This window comes from Cololabis saira, chromosome 22, assembly GCF_033807715.1.
Source record: "Cololabis saira isolate AMF1-May2022 chromosome 22, fColSai1.1, whole genome shotgun sequence".
Lineage (NCBI taxonomy): Eukaryota > Metazoa > Chordata > Actinopteri > Beloniformes > Belonidae > Cololabis > Cololabis saira.
In genome coordinates, this window is record NC_084608.1 from 22,055,867 (window position 1) to 22,079,595 (window position 23,729).

The window sequence follows — 23,729 nt, forward strand, 5'->3', positions numbered from 1 at the left end:
CGCTCCCCCCCGTGCACCGGTGCTTCAGAGACCCAGATGATTCCTGCTAAATGTTTAAACGCCCAAGTTCATCCAGCATCTGATCGTTTAGCGACGCAATTGGACGTATTCCTCATTATAAACATTAACATAGGCGTGTTGTGACAACAGTGAAAGAGAGCCCCTTGCTCTCGCACCCCTCAGGCCTGATGACTAAGTGGGAGCACCGCTTGAAACGTGGCAGGCAAGGACTCGCAAATATGAGACGCAACAAAAGAGACAGTGGGAGATATAATGAGCACTGGAGGAACCCGGCACCCTCTTGCCTCTCTCCATCATATGTGAGGCTCCCACTCTCATCCCTGGCCCCATGTCTGCTGGAGGAAGGAGCACAAACAATTAGCTCAGACAAGCCGTTTGGATTATGTGCTCAACCAAAGCAATCAGACAGCTGCGGTTAAAAGAATGAGCTTCAGCACGCCGGTTGCCCAGTTAGAGGGGAACGGAGGGTCAGTGGTCCTGACAGTCTTAACAAGATGACAGAATTTATAAAGCACTGCTGTTAAAGAAATATAGTTACCTGCAGTGTAGCCTTTATAATAAGGCCACATGGGGCTTCTTCCATATTCCCTCTGTATTTGTTTTCTTTTGCTTCATATTCTTTTGTTGTGCCTCTTGTTCCTCGGCGTAATGGTTGGCGCTGGAGGAAATTCTTCAATCGTCTTTGATCTTCGTCTGGTTTCGATAATTTTTTGACAGAGATCTCATTTTGCCCTCCTTTCGTTTTCTCCGTCTTTGTTCCCTTTTATTCCATCTTTAAATAGAGCTCAACATTTTGTCACTGTGAAGCTGCGGAGGGGAAAGAGCCGGTTCTGTCAGGGTCTTCGGCGCCCGCAAGACGGGTTGCCCCAACATTTCAAGTGAGAGTTGGACTCTCGCTGTTCCGCAGATGATATATAATTCATGGTAGGGGGTGTGAGAGAGGTGTCAATGTGTCAGAAGGTAGAAGACATATAAAAGTGTGGTGTTTACTGGCCGACGGATGCCGGCTTCCTTTGGCTGAGCTTCTGCAGCACGAGGAGAGACGAGGAAGATCTGATCTCCATCAAATGTTCATTCACATCTGTCCTAAAGTCTAAGTGGCCCTACTAATCAAAGACTTGTGTGCCCTGATGTTTTATTCATCTTTTATGAGATGAGTGTACTTAAATTATTTAAGTACATTGATTCAGCGTGTATACAAGCATGTCTATGTGTGTTAACAATTGCTGGGTTGCGTTGTCAATAGATGTTTGCATGCACTCTTAGAACAAGTGTTTATTATTCAGTCCTTTGTGCGTTTAAACACAAGGAGTTGTAAACTGTGACTAAAAAGCCCGGTTATGATCCTTTACAATCTTATTCAGCTCATCATCATCCAAACAAGCTTTCACAAATCTGTAGTCAGGGATGTACATTGATGTGTTCCCAGAATGCTTGTGCCTCTAAGTTTTGAGAAATAATAGTTATACAAGCCTGTTATGGATATGCATACTGTCTGTTGGGGCTGTGCGATTAATCGATTTTAAATCTAAATCGGATTTATTAATCAAAACCGATGTTAAAAAAGGAAAATCGGAAAATTGATTTTCCTTTTTTGCAGCTGGCTGCATTACAGACAGAGCTCGTCTAGTCATCTTTGTTTGGTCAAGAAAATTGTAAATGTTGTCACTTTACCAAACTCAAGGAGGATTAACAGTATCTTTCAATTGCACTTCATTCCCAATAGGGAAATCTGTTTGCTATTTTTCTTTAAAAATAAAGATAAAATATTTTAAACAATTTATTCCATTGTCTTTTGTAGTTTTACCAAAATCGAAATCGAAATCGAAAATCGGGTTTTCAGAGAAAAAAAATCGGGATTTTATTTTTGTCCAAAATCGCCCAGCCCTACTGTCTGTAAATGTAGTTGCAATTCAGTTTCTTTATTTGTTAAACTCCACCAATCTGTGTATTTAGACATTTTATTTATTTATTCATTTTTGGAATCGCGATAGAAATTACCTTGAAGTAGAAGAATAATGTTTTACTTCAGATGTACATTCTGGCGTCTTGGACATAGTTGCAGGGATAAAGCAGCTGCAGCCTTGGTGTTACACTACATAAAAATGGGAAAGCATTTGAATGTAGAAAAGAATTTCTAATGGTGTACCATTATTGAGCCAATTAGTTAATGGGTTTATTTTTGAACTGCCTCTGAGAAGATGTATGGCTCTTTCTCAAGTAATTTGAATCCATTAAACCAGAAATTCTCTCATTCTCCAAGTCACAATGACGACTTTTGACTCCAGACGGAGCAGTTATCTCAGTCAGGTCGGATGCCTTTGTCCTCCAGCTTGCTAAATTAAATCCACTGACTCTGTCTTGCTGGCTTAAAACCCTGAAGGACCTTGTTGTGGCTCGGTGCAATTTACATGCGGCTCTCACTAGTCACCTGGAGCCGTCCACACCTCCATGTGTGCATACATCTCTATCTGAGGTGTTACAATATTCTTCAGATAATGAGCACTTCCTCTTTATGTGCTCAAACACTTGTTGTCAGCTCGCCGCTCGTGGCTCATCTGTGTTCTCTGTTTTGTGTGTGTGTGTGAGAGTTAAGAGCTCTGAAATGAAGACGAATCAAACCGCTGTCTTTTTTTCATCAACAGCTACCTCATCCCTGAACTCCCAGCTCCAGCACCTGCAGCAGCTCCAGCAGATGCAGCAGCATCACCACCAGCAGCAGCAGCAGCAGCAGCAACACCATCACCAACAGACCCACTCCCACAGTCAGAACCACCTGCCAACCCAGCATCACATGACCCCACCCAGCCAGCAGCATCAGACCTCGGTCCCGTCTCCGGGTTCTGCTTGCTCCTCCGCCTCTGGACACCCGCAGCAGTCCCCGCCGCACCGGCCCAACCAGTCGCCGGCTCGCAGCCTCCCTTCGCCCGTCACTCCACCCATGCCTCTGCCGGTGAGTCACAGCTCATGATATTGGTCACTAGGGATGGGAATTGAGAAGATTTTTTCGATTCCGATTCCATTTTCAATTCTGCTTAACGATTCGATTCTTTATCGATTCTCTTATCGATTCTCATTTGGAAAAAAGGAGAAGAAACAATTTTAGTATCAACTTTGTTTTAATAAAACACAGTTGATACTAAAATTGTTTCAATTTCTTTGTTTCTCTGATCTTTTTTGTTCAAAGATATAAAACTTTTATATCTTTGAACAAAAAAAATATAAGTGAGGTCTTAAGATGCCCCCAGCCTTGGGCTCCTCCATGGTGCCAGGGGGTCCCCACAAAATGATTTGTAATATACAGTAAAATATGTATTTAATATAAAATAATAAACATAAAATAAATATTCTTCTGTAGAAGTTAACTAAAAACAACCAATTATTTTGTAGCAATTGCACAAGAATGTCCAGTAACATGTTCAACACTACAAACTTAGTCCTTGCTTGGTGACATTCATCTATTCTGGCCTGATATTCTTCCCTGCCTTGATGAAAGGAGTAGCTAGCGGTAGATGCTCTTTAACTTCTCCCATAGATGAGCTGACGAGCTGCAGGTGTGTCAGGAGCTCCGCTGCCCGCCGGAGCGCAGCTCTTCTAAAGCATGAATTATGGTTCCGCGTTAAATCGACGCAGAGCCTATGGCGTAGGGTACGCGGTGACGCACACCGTACAGTGCGTGTAGCCGCGAACCCTACGCTGTAGACTCTGCGTCGGTGTAACGCGGTGTAACGCGGAACCATACTCCGCGCTCCCAGCGCATCAGCCGGCTGAGTCCTAACAGTTTCCCCCCTTTGTTAAAATGTCCACATTGCAAGAATTGTCGCCCTGTTGTCATCCTTTTTGGTAAAATGTAACCAAACTTTCGAGCGTTTATGCTGCTTTGTCCCCGTGTTTTCCTGCTGGGTGGAATCGATAAGGAAATCGTTTGCGAAAAAGGCAAACGATTCCAAGGAATTGAAACACTGGGAACCGGTTCTCAACAAGACCCGGTTCTCGATTCCCATCCCTATTGGTCACAGTGGCCACATGTCTAATTTCTATACAGAAATGTGAACTTTACAATTGATCAAATTGAATATTAATAAGTAAAATCTGACAGATGCCTCCTCTATTCACACATGAAGCGTCTCAGGGTAACCAGGCAGTGGTTTTTGAATGGAGGTGGCAGCTCCTCTGTTCATAGCGAGTTATTAGAATATTAATCTTGTTGTTGAAGCTTTGATGCACCTCAGCAGGTTATCTATCTTTTGGCTTTTCGGGTGTAATCAGTCCCTTAATCTTTGGCCGCTCTTCCTACCCAACCTGCTTTTCAGTCACTTTGTCTGTCCATCCATCTCCGCCCTTCTGTCCGTCTGTTTGTCACAGTGTGACGATAATAACCTATTTTATATCCCTGCGGTTTCATTTCTGGTGGAAACTGGCCAGGGTCGCCTTTCTGTCCCCGGCCACATTCATCAGCGTCAGACCCTTATTGGGTTGTGGTGCAAGCTTCTTTATGGCCGGGATGAGTTGGGCTATTTGTTTCCCCTCGCAGCCCTCTCCGGCCCTGTCATGGCCTAGTGAGACTCAGCAGGAAAAACAGCCTCCGGATTTAATGGGCTCCAAAGGCTAGCAGCTACACCGGACTAAACACACTTTCCAGTCTGACTGTGGATGCGAGAGCTACTGACCAGCATCCAGAACTGCAAGGAGCTCACTGTTGGGCCTCAACAACTGAAAGTAATAGATACTTTACAATCAGGCTCTCAGACTTGTGAGTTTTTAATTTGCTTGTTTTTTTTATCACATTTCCAAGGAACTGCAAACTCTTCCCTCTAACACAGCAACACCAGAAGTAATGAATGGTAACTGAGACTTGTTGTTTGTAAAAGAACCAAGCAACCCTGATCACAGGGGCGAAAATCCCGGGGGGGGACAGGGGGGACAAGTCCCCCCCATTAGTAAAGCTGTCCCCCCCTAGAATAATTTGAGACAGAATTAATAATTTTGGAACAATGCAGTAGTATTTAGTAGTGATGCACCAAAATGAAAATTTGTGGCCGAAACCGAAATCGAAAATAATAATAAACAGTAAAATCTCATTACACTTAAAACAAGAGTCATCACCAGAAAAATAACTTGTTATTTGACAATTTTCACCTGTTTCAAGTAAATTTTCACTTGAAATAATTAGAAAAATCTGCCAGTGCGACAAGATTTATCTTATAAGCAAAACAATCTTTTTCCACTGGCAGATTTTTCTACTTATTGTAAGTGAAAATCTACTTGAAACAAGTGAAAATTGTTGTTTTTTTTCCAGTGATGAGTCTTGTTTTAAGTGTAATGAGATTTTTTTTAACTAAAAATGAGACATTTTAACTAGAAATAAGACAAATATTCTTGTTAAGATTTTGGGTTTTTGCAGTGTATTATGTCAGATGTGCTGTATTATTGCCACCTTCCACCTAATACCATTGTTTTGTGTTACTCTAAGAAAGGTCTTCTGCCTGTTTGCGAGATAGAGTTGAAAATGTCAAAATGCTGTATTAAAGGAAGGCTAAAACTTTTATTCCTTGTCCCCCCCTGGATTTATTCTCTAAAATTTTACTGTTTATTGTCCCCCCCAACTATGAAACGCGATTTTCGCCCCTGCCTGATCATGAGGACTGAGAGACAAACCTCCTTTGATGGGGCGGGGGGCAAAGAGACCAGATCGGGTATCATTAAGATATTGCCTCATCAAATAGGATTATAGTGTTTGTGTATGTGTGTGTGTGTGCAAGAGAGGCAGAATGGCCGTAAAAGGTTTACTTTCTCTGGGTCATTGCTGGGGTTGTCAAAGTGTAAGTCACCCAGCAAGGGGCTCCAAGGACAGGCCGCGGCCCCGGCACCCCCCCAAGGTCACAACGGGATCTAATCTGCTCCGCCTCCCTTCGCTACTCGGGTCAGTGATTGCATCTTCAGTCAGAGTCTCTGAGGTCCTCAGCTGTTCTTTGTCATAAGTTTTGAAATTTGAAAGAAAGCGCCCTTTTAAGTCATGAATAGAGGCAAATTATTGATCAGCCTGTCATTTATTCCAATTAAAGACACGGGTAGGTATTTTTTGTTGTTCTTGTGTTTTGCCCACAGGAGCTGTCCTGCGCGTTAAAATGCAGTCGTAATTACAACGACACGATGAGCGTTAGCCAGATAACGCCTTTCTTTCCCGCTCACATTATCCAGACAAGGAGAATCAGTCAGCCATTCAACTATTTGCTGAAAATACAGTGCAGAGCTGCAGAGACACAAACACTCATTATGTTCCAATTAATGTCTCATTGTAATTCCCTACTCATGGGAGGTGCGCGATATTCTTTGTGAATTCATTCTGAGGAAATCCTGAGCATCCATTTCATCCCTTGTGCTTTAACTGTTTTTAATATGGGTGACAAAATTCATTAAGTCGCTCATTAATATCCCTATTAGAATACAAAATCTTACCGCAACAGATCGTGTCCCCTTGAGTCGATGGCCTTCGCTTAGATCAGTGCAGCTAATTTGGTTAAATGGAGGGAGAACTCACCTCTCTCCGCCTCCCACACTCTCTGCTTTTCCCAGCATGCGGAGTAGCGGCGGATGCGGCCCGCAGCTGACTGAAATAGCCACCAACGTGATGACAAATAGACGGGGAGAGGAGGGGGAGATTATGAAATTTGCTTAAGTGCGTTAATGGGCTGATTGTGGGAGCCCGCTGGATTTTGCTAGAAGTTGATTGATTAGAGCTGCGGGTTTTCTCCACGCCCGGAGAGCTCAGGGATTTGACGGGGTAGAGGCGCGCCAAGTCTGTTACACCGGAATTGATCTTAATTAGATCTGAAAGACCTGCCACAGCAGAATGGTCGCGGCGATTAAAATGAAAAACAGGAGAAATTACTGATCAAATTAATCATAATGTCGGGCTACAGCTGTAGGTCTGGTGTAATTTGCCACTCCAGTGAGTTACATCAGCCGAAGCAGGGAGAGGAGAGGCGGCACATACTGATCCGTGGCAGTGGGAAGCTTAGGCCAGCCTTTCAAATCTCTTTTTTTCCAGCGCGCGTGCCTGGACCCCTCCGACCCTGCTGCGCCATCCAGCGGAGCCCCGGTGTCCCTCCATGCCTCCCCTCTAATTGGTTGCTTATAATTTCCATGTTTTTCTTCTACATTTCCTCCTTCTCCACTAGGAATGGGTGATATTTTACCGTTCACGATATACCGTCAAAAAAATTCCTCGCGATAAGAATTTGTCATCTCACGGTAAAAACGATAAATTCCCGTTGATGACGTTTTTGTGTAAAGCCTGAATTATGGTTCTGTGTTAAATCCACGCACAACGTACGTGAAGGAAGGAAGGAAGGAAGGAAGGAAGGAAGGAAGGAAGGAAGGAAGGAAGGAAGGAAGGAAGGAAGGAAGGAAGGAAGGAAGGAAGGAAGGAAGGAAGGAAGGAAGGAAGGAAACAAGGAAAGGAGGAAGGAAGGGAGAAAAGAGGAAGGGAAGAAGGAAGGAAGGGAAAAAGAAGGAAGGAAGGAAGGAAGGAAGGAAGGAAGGAAGGAAGGAAGGAAGGAAGGAAGAAAACAAGGAAAGGAGGAAGGAAGGGAGGAAGGAACGGAGGAAGGAAGGGAGAAAAGAGGAAGGGAAGAAGGAAGGAAGGGAAAAAGAAGGAAGGAAGGAAGGAAGGAAGGAAGGAAGGAAGGAAGGAAGGAAGGAAGGAAGGAAGGAAAAAGGAAGGAAGAAAAGAGGAAGGGAAGAAGGAAGGAGAGAGCATGAGGAAAGAAGGAAGGAAGGGAAAAAAGAAGGAAGGAAGAAAACAAGGAAAGGAGGAAGGAAGGGAGGAAGGAAGGGAGAAAAGAGGAAGGGAAGAAGGAAGGAAGGGAAAAAGAAGGAAGGAAGGAAGGAAGGAAGGAAGGAAGGAAGGAAGGAAGGAAGGAAGGAAGGAAGGAAGGAAGGAAGGAAGGAAGGAAGGAAGGAAGGAAGGAAGGAAGGAAGGAAAGAGGAAGGGAAGAAGGAAGGAGAGAGCATGAGGAAAGAAGGAAGGAAGGGAAAAAAGAAGGAAGGAAGGAAGGGAAAAAAGAAGGAAGGAAGGAAGGAAGGAAGGAAAGGGGAGAGGGAAGGGAGAAAACAAGGAAAGGAGGAAAGAAGGGAGAAAAGAGGAAGGGAAGAAGGAAGGAGAGAGCAGGAGGAAAGAAGGAAGGAAGGAAGGAATCAATCCCGTTGATGACGTTTTTGTGTAACAAACATGGCAGATCTGAGAGCGAGATAGATTTATAGGAGAAAAGGTGGAGTTGAATTGGTATTTTTTTTATCATCATTTTTATCGTTACCGGGATAAATGCCAGAAATTATCGTGATACATTTTTTAGTCCATACCGCCCATCCCTATTCTCCACCCAGAATCTGCATCATGTAAAGTTCTGCTGCTCTCCTCACAGCTGTTCTGTCACCAGCTCGATGTGTGGCCACCAATAGCCTCTGACCTTGGTCCAAGGTCCGGGTGGCTGGTTTCTTTTAGTGGTGGAGGTGAAGGCATCCTGTCTGTCAGACTCCTGCCGTCTGTCTCTCTTCCTCTCTCCCCTCTTTGCAGTTATCTCCTTGATCGCTGTCAGAGCCCGCACACTGGGCCCTGTCCACTCTCCAGCCGCACACTCATAGGGGTAATTACAGCCTAGGAGCCTTCCTCCTACCCCTGCGCTCCACAATTTAGCACCAAAGTCTCCATAGACATCTCTTCTTCCCCACTGCACCCCGACATCACAGGACCACAGGGCCTCGAGTCACAAGTGCTGCAATTACCTGAGTCTCTCCTCAATCCTTTTCTGTCTCTGTGCTTTCTTCTCACCGCCCCCCCACCCCACCCCAAACACACACTCTCTTCCCTGTGGCTTCCTCACTATTCCCTGGCAATCAGCCTTCATTAGAAGCCTCTGGTGAAAACCCATCGTCACCAAGGTCAGCCGGTGCCAACCGCAACGGCCTTTTAGAGGCCTCGCTGTCTGCTCTCTCCATCTTGCCCTACCTCCTTGCCATCGTCCTCTTCCTCCTCCCCCTCCCCCCCCGTGCGCTCCACCATCCTCCTGAAATCTCCGGCCCATCTCTGGTGCTTTTGTCTCCAGCTGAGGCCCCTTCAGACACTCATGTCACTGTTTTCCGCTGCAGTGCACTTTTACTTACGTCAGCCACAGTTAGAATCAGCACTGTCCAATTTGCTCCAAATGTCTCTTTTTATTTTTTTTGCTTTTTTTATTATGGGCGGTGGGTGTGTTTCTCCCGTTTTTATTAACATGTGCAGTAAATGAGCCCTGCACATCGATTAATTGATTTTCCAGATCGGCTCCTTGTTCATTCAATTTAGCGAAACGGCCTGCCGTTCATTCTGCGGGATATTAAATCAAAATTAAAATGACATGCTCAAATGTGGAGGCAGTGGCTCGTAGTGTGGTTTGTCAATGAAAACGGCAACACTTAACTCAGGAGGGAAGAGTCCATTATCGGTTTAATGCCTCTAAATTAACTGCGCCATGTAGTTTGAAGTAGTCCTCGATTTTATTCATCTTTTCTATTTTGGATATGCTCGCCAGATTGCATTCATACCTCTGTGATGGCTTGAAATTGATGGAAAATGTAATATATTAGGTGACTATGGAAGAAAGTAAAGTGAAACATTTAAAAAAAAAAAAAAGACATTTTAGTTTTTTAAGATTAATTCAAAACTTGCAAAAAATTCCAATGCAGCAGGTCAGAGCTCGGAGGCATTTTCACATCCCAGGTATTATACAAGATAACACCTGTTTCAAAAACCACACATTTCTAATATAACTTTAAAATATATGCATGTATATGTATGTGTAGTGGCAGCTGTGTCTGAATGGCTGGTGTGGCTCGGCGGTGTAAAGCATGAGCAGGCCCTCAGCTCTCCAGCAGCTCAGCCCGGCCTCTTATTAATGCACAGGAGATCCGGCTCTTAAGAAGGCAGAAAATTGCCTTACATAACAAGCGCTCCACAATTTAGAAATACAAATGTGCACTGTTGACTGAAGCAGAAAATAAGACTGTTGCCCATCAACAGCACCACATTTCATATGAATAATTATAAAGCATGGGAGCTAGATGAGGAAAACAACCTGACCATGACAGCTCTACTACTTTTATTTACTTCAAATGAGGGATTAGGCGCTGAGAAAATCTACAGACTTAAGGACCGACGATGAGCCTTGAATTGCTAAATAAGAAGGAACTTAAATTTATCATATTTCGGAGGGATCACTGGCAAAACTGTGGAGGCACTTTCACTTTTAAAATTGGCCCTACATCCCACCTTGTGCCAACGTTGTTGCTTTCAGCCACCTTTTTTCTCACTTTTTAAGGTCCTCAATTCATCTGAGCCCGATTCCTTTACTGTGGAAATGGGCAGAGGGCTTCCATCTCAGACACCCAGAAGAAAGACGCGGCTCCCCCCGCGATCAGCCCACATGCACACCGGGGCCAAACTCACATTAGACGCCCACCTGGGAGCCTACAGACGGCGCGCTGAGCGAGGGCTCACCTAACAGTGGATAAGGAATAGGGTTTCTTTAATTATGAGGCAGGGCTGTGACATTGAGTCCCCCCCCCCTTCTTTTTTCTCCTGCAGCAGCCTCTCAGGCACCGTCTAAGTGCTCCGCTCCGATGAGGAGGCCAGTCCCCCCGCGGGGCGCGATTCCACTGCCTGTAATTTCTGATGCCCATTAGTGACCGCAAACAGAGCACCGGGCTCACACGAGGAATAGAACCGCGCTGCACCGCCGCGCTGTAAAAAGACCCTTTTAATGCAGCGTTATTGCATTATGCCCTTCTCATAGACCCAGTTAAAAAGTCCCATTCAGGGTCCCTGCAGAATATTATCAGAAATCCTCCTCCACGTTGTTTTTTTTTTCAAGTTGCGGTTGGCCGAGGACGGATGCGGTATCTATTTTGCGATGTTTGGTGAACTGCTGGTCTCTTTTTCCCGGCACTTCATGAGAAGCATCTTCCATTTCTTTCGTCCTTTTTTTTATTTGCTCATGACTGTTGATTTTACGCCCTTTTTCATTATCAGCGAGAGTGTAAAACGTGTACCGAGACTCGGCTAGAATACAAGAAGAGGCTTTTTTTTTCCTTCCCTAAGTCAACTCCTTAAGTGGGGAAGCCTTTGAAGTCGAAGCTGAAGCAATCAATACGAATACGGGCCATATATTTTATCAGTTCATACCTCCACTTATGCTGATTTAGCTTGTACCAATGAATGTGTGTATTTTTGGAGAAAAGTGAGGGAGACGGCGAAGCATAGAGGGACAGCGGGAGGGGAGGGAGGGCGGCAGATTTATCGATCAAGGGTGACCACATCTTAGCCACACAGCCCCTCTCTTGTGATTAATCTTGGCGCTGAGAGTTGGCCAATGACACATGACAGGCCTCCTCCTCAAACTCCTCCATTTCTCTTCATTACCGCCTGTATTTTTGGACACCACGGAGGGGAGTAATCATTTACCTTTATTGTGTTTATAAAGCTGCGGCATGGATGACCCTTCCTATATTGAATTGAGGACATCAAAAGATCACTGGACATTGATTAGGAGGATATTAAAGTCATTCAAATGCTATATTTATATGTCAAACAACAGCAGAGTGAAAAGAGATGCCATTTCCACCCAAACGAAAAGGAATGGGATGTAATCGGTCCGGGTGAAACAAGAAATATGTTTTATCGTATATTGAATATTTGAGATAATGGCCCCCCAAAGGCTAAGTCTTGGTTAATACACCGTAATGATGATCCCTGTATTCGCTCCATAATTTCTTCTACTGACTCCACTGATTTTATTTCTCGTTTTCTCACAGCAGCTGAAAAACACAGCCAAGTATCCACTTTAAAATCATAGCTGGGGCCGAAGCAGATTTACTGTAACACTGGTTACTGCTGTGATTTCCAACCCAGCGCCGGTATGGTACAGAAATAACTGCACCGAATGTGTCACCACATGAGCTGGGATGGTCAGCACTTTCTTCCAGATACTTAATCACCAAGTAGTTTGGAATTTAATACATCTAGAAACAGCTAAATATTATATATCATTCCTCGGGAAGAGAAATAGCATAAGAGGATTGTAGTATAACTTATATTTTTACTTGCGGTGCTCCCCATCTAGAGGAAATATGCTGCTTGCCGTGATTGATGACAAAGAACCCACTCTGAACCGCCGGTCCTCACAATTATCAACAAATGGGCTGGAGCAGATTTTATGTAATGATTAAAGCAGCTGTTAATTTCACATGAAGGTAATGAGTGAAGAGATTGACGGCCACTGTCCTGCACTCCATCATCTCTTTATAGTTAGTTTGAACGTTTTCACAACTCTTTTCCCCCCTCATTTGCATTTCGCCTCATTAGATGTGGCCATTTCTGAGACCGTTCGCGATGGCCATTTCCTGGACTTAATGTGCTCTATTTGATCAGCCAAGCCTCCTCAGTTAACTAGCTGTCATCTCTGCATTTCGTATGACATCACTCCATTAGCACCCGCCACGCCACCTCCGTCCCCTCCACCCCCCCCATCCCTCCAATGCCTTTAGCAATTACAATGTCCAACTGTCACCAGATTCAGCGTTATTGTGTCTTCCCAGGTGTTATCTGCCCCAGTTGTTCTATCTGTCTTTCACTTCCCAATATTTTTCCCCAAGAATGGCTCTTCCTGGGTTTTATTTTTCACAACAACCGGACCTGAGGCCCAACGGTGAGCAATAGTCAGAGCTCGCGGGGGCTCAGAATGCATGACTGCAGTGCGAGGCCCTGCCAACCAAGGGACCATAGGTGTTTCAGAAGGCCTAATGGCATTTTGATGTTCATAAAAACAGCGGATGTTTGGAGGGAGGGAGGGAGACGAGGCGGCGGCGGGGAGGAGAGTCAGCAGAGAACTGGCAGCATCCTGACAGACAGACGGAGAACGTGTTTTCTCATGTCACGACCGATTACATTCACTTCGGAAAGGGAATTTGGAGGTTCGGGATGGTCAAGGGAAACTTCCATGATACAGATCAAGGACGTTCCTCATATGCAGAAACAAGGGCGGTATAGACATTTCATTTACCTTGTTGGGTCCACTTTCACACAGTTTTGCACATATTTTCGCAATTGTAAGATTTTCAACACGTTTTTTTAACAGTTATTCTCAGCCACGTCTGAGGTAAAGGTTACTTATAAATTCAATGTTCGCTAATTTGCTGAATGTTTTTTTTTTTTATCCGCTTTCAGTTTTCTCTCTTGGATGAGATAAACCTTTGATTCTTGACTCATAGATGAGCAGAAAATAAGTTTTACACGCCGCTGAAGCCTGAGCGTCAACTAATCTGCCCCCTCGCCAGCGTCTGCACCACTTGTCCATTTATCTTTGCTCTTTTTTTTGTGTGTGTCTGTGTGTCCTGTGCAGGCAGAGAGGGGGGAAAAAAGCAATTAAGTTCAGAACAGCCACATGAAAAGAGCAAAACCAAGAATAAACTCCAGTTAGCTTGTGTCAAACGATTTCAGTTTCCTGGGGTCTTTCCACGGCTTGCAGAGGACATTATTTTTCCCTCTATTCCTGAGATTACACGGGTTGCTGCACCAGGTGACCCTCATGGTCAAACAGGCGATGGAGAGCCTGTCAGAGTTTAGATTCCCTCCCCTTCATTATTTAACAATCCGCAGGCTTTTTTTTTTTTTTTTACTTCCAAATACACTTCTTTTAATGTTTGCTGATCCACATGTAGCTCCTTAGTGTATTTGGTGACATAAAACTTGGAAAAGGTGAGAGGTGTGGCTTTTGTAGAGCCTAAAATGGGATAAAATCATGTCACATAACATAAAAGAGGATTTGGTCGATACCAATCTATTTTTGGCTTAAATTTCAACTCAATTCAAACTTTTTACTTTCTTTTTCTTTCCAATAAGCACCCTGGCTTTAGTTTATTCTAACATTTGTGTTAATGGTCAAATGACTGACCAGAGGGATCTGAGCTGCCAAGAAACCTCTTGATGCCCTTTTCATGGTGAACATAAAATGAAAGAAATGCAACGGTTAACATGCAGGCTCTGCAAACTCCAAAGATCACTGTTTATCTCCTCCAACACATGCAATCAGTACAAATACCAGGCCAGGTATGTCATTTTGTGCCACCCACAGAGGTGTTGAGAGGAGTCACCGTGGCGGAAAATCACCTGTTTAGGTGCTGAACACAGCTTTGCCTCTCCTGATTTCTGGCTCTCCTTCCAACTGCCATCCATATTACCCAGCGCCAGAGATGCAGCAATACAGACTGATCTCTTTTCATCTAGATTTAGCAGAATAACATAGCATCTGGAAGGGCTATCATCGAATGAAACTCAATGATAATATTTCAAGTAAATCTGAAGGCTTCTCCAACAACCCATCACTCACACAATGACACCAAGCACAGCGGATTTTCAGGGAGACTCCGGCTGTGCTCGCCCGAGCAGATCGCATTATCTGCGTGTTGATCTGTGGCCTCTGTTTAACTCTGCTTAACTGACCGTGTTGGCTTTTCCTCCACTATCCCAACACCTACAATAACAGTGTTTTCGGTAACATGGATTAAAGAACCCTCAAGTCGCTATTTTATATTCCTACCTTAGAAGCCGGGGAAGCTTTTGTTCCTTCTTCAGACAGAAAAGGTTGGATATTACCTGCTGAGTTTCAGTTCCTGGCTGATATCCATATCCAGCTGCCGCTCGATATCAAGCACCACTTCATAAATGACATCATCTCGAGCACATCTTTGATTAGGATAAGTGGGTTAACTGTGTTGTTGTTGAGGATAAAGAGTATTATACTATTGCAATAAAGAAAAGGGCTCTTTACGATATGATTTCAACAAGCAAGAAAACACCTCCAGAGGCTGCTTGAAGGTGAAGAAGAGATGTTTAAGTTTTTATGTTGCGTCACAATAAAAGCACCGTAAATATCTTTTGACGATAAAAACTAACGACAGGAGGGCTTGAGGTAGCACCTCTCGCGCTCTTCTCACTCCCAACTCGAGTTTAAGCATCTCAGCGTCCACGAGTTCACGAGTGAGAGGGAAATGGAGCCGGAGGTCGACAGGTGGATCGGTGTAGCATCTGCAGTAATGCAGTAATAATGCAGTAATACCGTTCTGTTGAGGTGAAGAGGGAGCTAAGCCAAAAGGGGAGGCTCTCTGTTTGAGGTGTTTTGGGGCTGAAATGAGTATTCTCCACGAGGTGGATGGACTCTCCCTCTGAGACAGGAGGACACGCTCTGGCATTCAGGAGGGACTTGGAGTAGAGTTACTGCTCCTCCACATGGAGGAGGTTTGAGCAGATGGTCAGGATGACTCTCCGACGCCTCTCTGGGGAAGTGTTTTGAGCATCTCCCACCTGGATCAGGCCCCGAGGCCGACCCAGGACAGGATGGAGAGATTGTATGTCTCTGCTGGCCTGAGACAGCTTCAGTTTCCTCCTGGAAGAACCGGCGGTGGCGGACAGAGAGGATGTGGTTCCTCTCTGCTCAGGCCGCTGCCCCGTCACCCAAACAGACAAGCTGAAGTTCATAGATTTAATGATGGATGGAACTTAACAACTTCTACATCCATAAATATCTTGACTAGAGTAGTGGTTATGTCTCCTGAGTCTCTTTAAGTGAGAGTACGCAAATATCACTGTGCCTTATTATCATATACAGTAACTCATGTTCATTGCTTGTTTTCTGCAATAAAAGACCAAACTCCTCCTGCAAGATATCAACACAAATATAAATATCAGGGGACCAGAGTACAATATCCATTAAAAGATCAATATATAATGGACACAATATAATATCTTATCTCACTCTCTAGCAAGTAATATATTTAAATATAAAAAATAGTTTAGTCCAACATGCATCACCTGCAGGAGATCCGGTAAACTAAACTAAATATTCACACAATCAGCTTCAAATACAATAACATTTATTGGAAATTAAATATAACAGCAAAAAAAATGCACATTTGAACCAGATATTGATATTCCTATTGGTTTAATTTGAAGTATTTGTAGTATATAGTGTTTATAATTAAAAACTCACCCAATTCTGTCTGGAACGGGTGTGAAATAACTTTTTGTTCTATTATGAAGACAAATGGGTAACTTTTTACATTTTCGTAGCTATTTTAATTTGTTTTAATGTGTAAAACTTGTTTATTTATTCATCATGGGGGTGGTGCAAAGGTCTCGGAAATGTGTGTATCAAATATAACCCATCTGGATTTGTAGGGTGAAGTAATGAGATTAAATAGATTAATGAGGCATTTTGTTTTCTTTCGTATATAAAATTATAAAGCCAAGTTGCTTGACTATGAATTTACTTCCATGTCCTCTAATCTCACGTCCATGTGGTGCCTTCTTTGGAAATTATGTTCACCGTCGGTTATTCCGTTAAGACGCCAAAATCCGCCCCGTGGTGTTTTTCAGCGCCGGAGCCGTTGGTGGTTTCCAGAGGACGACTGCTGAACACATAAAAAGACAATCTTGCGATTATCGAGGAAAAAGTGGATGACTTTCAGACGAGCGCAGGCAATATCAATCACGGCCAATTTGAGGCCACCAACATGAAATATGATTTCATAAGACAAATGCAGTGTCATTCTTAATGTGCTTAACCTTTACTGTCAATGAAAAAGTATTGATCGCTCGGTGGCATTTTTTCATCATTTGATTTCAGGAAGTGTAATAATATATGGTGGTGAGATAAGATAAAAGATAAATGGTAACTGAATGATCCGAGATGAACAAAGCTGAATTCTCAGCAGAGCACTGGGAGCGGGCCAAAGTTGATATTTCAGAGAAGAAATTTCTGAAGCAGCACATTTTATTTTAAGTCTTGTGTATAAACTTACGTTATTGTTTGGGTTAAGTAGCCAACCAGCATTAGCAACAGGGAGCAGGCAGACGGCGTTTTCTCTTATTTCTCCGTTCTGTTGAGTAATTGGAAAGTCTCCCATTTCTTTTTCATCTTTGATCTACTTACTCAACCCAATAAGACTTTGCTCTGCTGCACTACAACCAAATCAGCAGTGCATTTTCAGCCCCCTAATAAGTGGTTAGCTTGATTTATAAGGGTAATCTCAGCAATGTGGCGGCCTCTACAATCTCTCTCCACGATGCAAGGAGCCTGTTTTCACAACCACAGTCCAGCCCAGATGAGTCCATTACAGCGGGGATAAAGATGGTCTTTTTGACCTTCCTCTGGCTCAACACTATCACTGTGTTGTGACACAGGAGGATTTCTTAGCCGAGGCGTATTGAAGCGACTGACGATACAGTGAGGCATAGCCTGGCTCTATTGTGAGAGCAGGAAGCGGGTGGGCCATTGCCGCGGGTGGAAAGACTAGACCCAGCCCGTGGGGAGCCCCAAGGGCCAGGGAAAGCACTTAGAGTGGTAAAATGGCCACTTATTCACAACCTCCCTCCAGTTTTCAGTGCACCTCCCCACCCTCAAGCCTCCCACTGGGTCCGGGAGCACAAACCTCTGGGAAGTGTGTGATGGACTGCACCACACTCGCTGCTGGACTGCACAGACCTCAGTGCAGTCGGTCTATTCACACCCCGGCCAGCGAAACAAAAGTTTAAAAGTCTGCTCGCTGCTCGCTTCAGGAATTTGTGATGTCTAAAAATTCTCCAGCGAAGACATGAGCAGATGGAGATCTGACGAATGATTTCTTTGCCCTCTCCAGCTCAATCCTCTGGCCAGCCAGGCGGCGGTAGCAGCAGCAGCAGCCATGGGGTCCATCGCTGGCTCTCAGGTGTTTGGCAACACCCTGTCAAACCTGCAAGGAGCCACTGGTCAGCTTGTCACCAATGCACAAGGACAGGTGAGGACAGGATACTAACGGATATACTTCGACAAGACTGAGAGAAAACAGTCCTTAAAGCTGTTGCAGTATAATCTATGATGCACGAATGTTCTCTTTCAAATTAACCATTTATATGGTATTTCCGATCTTTTGAGATAGATAGAATGGGGTCTCCCTCTGCCTTGAAGCTGTTCGTCCACAGTCCAGTAGCCACCAGATTATATATTAGGCATTTTGGGAATAAACAAGCCTTTACCACTCTTATCCGCGTGCGCCTGTCGGACTAAAATGCTGACCTTGTCATATTTAAGGGTGGCTGCAGAATTTTTCCATCAGTAGCCAGAGGTTTGAATGATGAGGCTTGTCACTGCGGGACTCTATCTAATGAATCATCTTATCTGAGGTGCACACAGCACATATTAAAGGAAGATTGTTTGGACATTGTGCCTTTTTGTGTCATTTTATATTGACCCCCTGGTTGCATCTAGTAAGATTTTGTTCACTACATGCTGACTAGAGTTACATTCGGTTCAACCATGCTTCACAGTATGTTAAAAAGAAAAAAAAAAAAACTCTTGTCCGGGACCAAACACTTGATCCTAAACGCTGCTAATGAGACAGTATGGGCATCGCTGGCCCACAAGGTGCCTGGAGCGCTGGTAACAGATCACTGTGGATATGGACTTGACGGGATGCTCTGTGCTTTTGTAGTATCTTGGTGGCTGACACTCCCTGACATAATCAGGTCACAGAGACGGTCAAAGCCCTGGGCTACAGCCTTTACTCCCCACCTCATTATTCCACAGCATTATTCAGACAGAGGGCTCTGAAATATGCTCCACCCTATCAGAAGGTCCTGTCCCTCCCTCCTCCTGAACACACAGAGATATTATACAGGCTAATGCATAACTCACAGAAGGCTGGAGGGGGGCCAATAAACACACATATTTGGCTTTCGACTTCTTAGAGAGCTAATTTTAGCATTTCAGAGCAGTCTTTAGGGGACAATCTTTACCATCCCTGCTCTGCACATGTAAACAGATGCAAAAACATGGGAAACGGTGTTGGGCTTTTTAATTTCATCGTCAGGTTGGTCAAAAGATGCATCTTTAAGCGAGATCTCTGAGAACCTTGGAAAGTGTCAGTGGACCTTTGGAGCTCGGTATGTTTTTAAACTTTAATTATACTTAGTTGAGTTTGTCATTCTCCAAGGAAAATCAATGAGGCTCTTTTATCCTCGCTGCCTCTACAATTGTGATTAAGGATGTGGGTAAAAAACACAACTATTTAGTCACCCTCGTACCTATATATATATATATATATATATATATATATATATATATATATATATATATACATATATAAAATAAAATAAAAATGCCACCGATTTCTAAAGTTCATTCAAACCTCTGGCTATATATATATATATATATATATATATATATATATATATATATATATATATATATATATATATATATATATATATATATATATATATATATATATATATATATATATATATATATATATATATATATATATAAATATTTCCCCACTTTAGTGGCATTTTATATATATATATATATATATATATATATATATATAAATATTTCCCCACTTTAGTGGCATTTTTATTTCTTTTTTTACTTTTCCTGCAGCTTTTTTATTGTATTTAACACCGTATTGGGCCACAGTGACAAGGATGCCCTTAGCTTACCCTCCATTACCTCTTTTATACTGTTCATGTCAAAATGTAATCATTTGAAACAGGCTCAGTTTTTTCCTCTCATACACTCCCAGCATCCTTAGCCTTTCGTAGGGTCTTACATCTGTAGAAAACAGCAAGTGAAGATCACAGCCAGAGCACGAGCATGTCCTCCTGGATGAAAAGTAAAACATCTTCAATAACCAAGTAAAGGAAGTCCATTCACCTGGATTTGACCTTTGAGAAGGACCTGTGGTGAGAATGATCACAACCTGGACGGCCGAGAAACTTCCCCACCTCCATCCAGCCCTTAGATTAAGTTCGACAATGGTGTTGACTGCTATTGACCTTGTAATAGTTTAAATGGTTGTAAATATTGATTATTTTCCTTATAATGAAGCATTAATTTCCTCCCACAAGTTGTTTTGTCTCAAGGGCAGTCCAAAATCCAAACCTTGTTAAATTTCATCATAATAAAAAAGGTCTCACACTTAAAAGTATTTTAAAGCCACTATCTGATGTTTCTCTTGGATAAATAATTAAGGCATTTAGTCAGGTAACATTAATGGTTGGTTAAGTCTTTTTATACTTCTCGAAAACAGTAAGGCATGAGTTTTGTTTTCTTGTTTTTTTAAAGAAACGGAAAGCAGTAGTAAGCGTGTAACAACTTCTGTCCAGCGTATCATTGCGAAGCTGCTGTTTTGCCGTAATTTGGACTTTTTGGACACGTCTGTTGACACAAGTCCAGACTTCCCAATCAGATTTGTCCTCTTGGGTCTTAATTCAGAGCATTGAACAGTGGAGGAGTGAGAATGTGCAGAGATGTTGCTTGGTGACCATAACTAAAGACACAGATTGCCCGGCTGGAGAGATGGGATGACATTTGTGCGGAAACAAGAGCAGCATAATCTTAATGAGTTCTGCTGAGCGGAGAGAGGCATGTTTCTGCCAGAATATGACCTGGTGCAGGAGGTAAACACAGAAAAGTTCAGTTAAAACAGGAGATGGACAGTGAGCGAGAACGGGTCCTGAAGGCTGTTTGTTTGTCCAAAAGTTGTTGGATGAAATTACAACTCAACACTCCCACAGTCCATGTTTGGAGATGGAAATTATTTCACATCAAACACAAATTCCCGCATGTGAATAAAAAGAAAATTTCTTGCCAGTTTCTTGCTACTAAAATCCCCCATTTTCTATGTAAAATAGACATATTTAAAGACTTTGAGTTTGCAGTTGATGATGACGACCTGCTTGCAGCAGAAGAGCTGTTTCAGGCCATTTTTCCAATAATGATGATGATGATTTAGCAGTTCATTTAAACTCTTTAAATCAAAGATCTCCCTATTTCTAAGCTGGAAGATAACTTGATTTCTGTTTTCCACTTTCATGCTCTAGTTAGTTTCACTAATACAATATAATATGAATATAAACGTAGAGCAAAAATGTTTCCTAACGTTTCAATGTTGACTGAAATGTATAGTATATTTTTCCATAGACTATTTACTCCTTTTATGCACAAATATTTACCCATAAATGTGCAGGTACGGCCTTAATCTTACAATATGGCTTCTCAAAACAAGCTATTTTAAACCTTTAACTCTTTTTTTAGTGCTGTAGATGTTTTGAAGATCGTTTTTACTGATGCCAGCGTTTGTTAAGTCCTGATTGCCACGTTGAGGTACCAATACTGTGTTTGATGTTTTTATTTCACTCAACTATATGTAGCAAAGTATCCATAGTATTACAATTAAACAAGTAACTCTTAATTGACATGATAAAAACCCTTGCATACAGTTTAACACCCAACATTAACATTTGTTTGTTTGGTTTTTTTTTCGCCCAAAAAAAAAAGTCTGAAATTGATCAGCTTTTAAAACTACTTATTCTTACCATAATCTCATTTCCCCAACATATCGACACTTGTAGCTTAAGTAGGGGGTGTGTGACACTAGCACGAAACATCTGCTGGGACGTTCAGATGGCGACGCGGAGCACGGTGGGATGAGAGCTGAGCTGTCACTCGCCTGCTCCTTTATTATGCTTATAGAACAACCACTTAGTCCAATGATGATGAATAATTGAGCGGAACAAGTTCCCTGCCACTGTGGCATGCAAAGCGGGATCAGTGGGACTCAGGAGACGCACGCGTCAGGCAGGGCAATAAAATATGCTAAGTGGCAGGAGAGCATTACAGGGAATTTGTAAAGCCGGCGCAGAGAGAGAGATAAATTATCTCCTCCCTAATGCGAAGCAACGTAAGCAAATGAGCCGTGGCAGGGATGAATTACAGATTGTCGGGCCACCTTTCTCTCACAGATCCCTCCCTATTATGTCAAAGAGGCCGGGGAGGGAGGGGGGTGGAGGTGGCGCTGGAAAGGCATTAACAGACGAGGGAGCCAGAAAGGCCTGTCTGTAGTCGCTTTGAGGCTGTGCCGTAGACTGAAATACAAACATAAAAAGAACGAGTCCAAGAATCCAAAAATTTAGAAGAAAAAAAAAAAAAGCCCAGTTGCCAAACAACCGAACTCCGAATGATGGTGTCTCATCCACGTTGAGCTCTCTGGTGTAATGAGGCTGGGTTGAGGAGCGCTGTCAGCAGGGGGTCCGGGGCGACAGCTGCTCCGGAGCTACCCAGAGCCGGTCCCCAGATGACATTAACCTTCATCATGGTGAAGAGGCGCTAAGTTCCCCCTAAAGCGCCACTCTCGGCCACACTCTGGCAGCTCTGAGAGCTAAAACGCTGCAGTGACACTCGGCCGCCCCCTTTGATCTGCCCTTCCTGATTACAGCCCCGGAGGGGAGAAGAGCAAGGGATGGAGGGGAGGAGTCGAAGCACTCCTGGGACCCCGAGAGTTGAATCAAAAACACGCTGTCCTGTCTCTTTCTCTCTCTGATGCTCCTTCCTTCTCCCTCTTGTTGTCTCTTTTGTTTGGATGTTGGTTGCACTTCTTCCCGCCTGCATCTGTGTAAGAGAGTGGCCAAAAAAAACAGGGGTCCGCGTCTCCCAGCGGCCTCGGTCCTCCTGGTCAGAGACAGACAAAGACGCTCAGGCACAAACACACTCGGACACACATCCACATACATCCCGGTCTCGGGCCTTGTGATGGATAATACAGTCAGTGGTGTGCACCATCACACACACACAGGTATTCAGCAGTGACCTTTGCAGAGCGCTCCCAGCAGTCTGCTCTGGCTTCACTTGCTCCAGCCTGTAAAACCCCCATCAGTGACAGATGATCAGTGGACACTTCTGCATGTTTTCACTGTCCAGGCGTGTCATAAGCGCCCTGATTAACTCTCATGGCATGCAGAAAAGATTAGTTTAATTTGCAATCACAATCAAACACCCACACTTAAAAGAAAAACAAATATATATATATATATATTTAAAAACACCACTCCCAGCAGCACGTATCATTTTTTCTGATACTTCCAGTGGCGTTCACCCTCTCTCCTCTTTCTTCTTTTTAAAACCACACAGTTGATTTGGTCTCCGTTCTGCTCCCTTTGTAGATAATTGGAACAATCCCACTGATGCCCAACTCTGCAGGGCCCTCCAGCCAATCAGGAGGTGGCAACCCAGCGCTGCAGGTGCAGCCAATTACACCTCAGCTTCTGACCAACGCTCAAGGCCAGATCATCGCAACGGTGATCGGCAATCAGATCCTGCCTGTCATCAACACCCAGGGAATCACGCTGTCACCAATCAAGCCTGGACAGCAGGTAACATATATGCTCATGTACAAACACACTCACGCACGTTTAGAGGAAGATGGCTGTAGAGCAGGCTACTACAAAACGGATCAAGGGCTGGTTTGAAAACTGCAGAATGAGCAGCACCTAGTGGAGTCAGACTACACCTCTGTTTATTCATGAAAATAGTCTCTTTTTTTCTTCTACTAATCACCTCACGATTTTTTTCCTATTTCAACATTCATATTTCTCATTTCTATCATTCCTCTCGAAAAATTGAAGCCTCTGTATGTGTTTGTGTAGAGTTGGGAGATATTTGTCAACCACGTTTCATTCTCAGCAGGCCTCAATAAAAAGAAAAGAAAAGAAAAGAAAAGAAAACACTTTTCATCGGCTCACTTAAAACTCAGACGCTCCTGCTTGTGTTTTTCACTCTCCCCTCCTCGTCCTCCTCTCT

The 23,729-nt window shown here is 43.5% G+C and overlaps 1 protein-coding gene across 3 annotated transcripts in view; it reads left to right on the forward strand.

Moving 5' to 3' along the window:
• The window catches only part of pou6f2 (POU class 6 homeobox 2), a 70,122-nt gene that overhangs the window by 36,180 nt on the left and 10,213 nt on the right, over positions 1–23,729 (forward strand). For all 3 annotated transcript variants that reach the window (XM_061713378.1, XM_061713380.1, XM_061713379.1), the window contains exons 4-6: positions 2,667–2,974; positions 17,752–17,889; positions 23,093–23,302. In XM_061713378.1, coding sequence (XP_061569362.1) covers positions 2,667–2,974; positions 17,752–17,889; positions 23,093–23,302 — 656 coding nt within the window. The remainder of the gene's footprint in view (positions 1–2,666; positions 2,975–17,751; positions 17,890–23,092; positions 23,303–23,729) is intronic.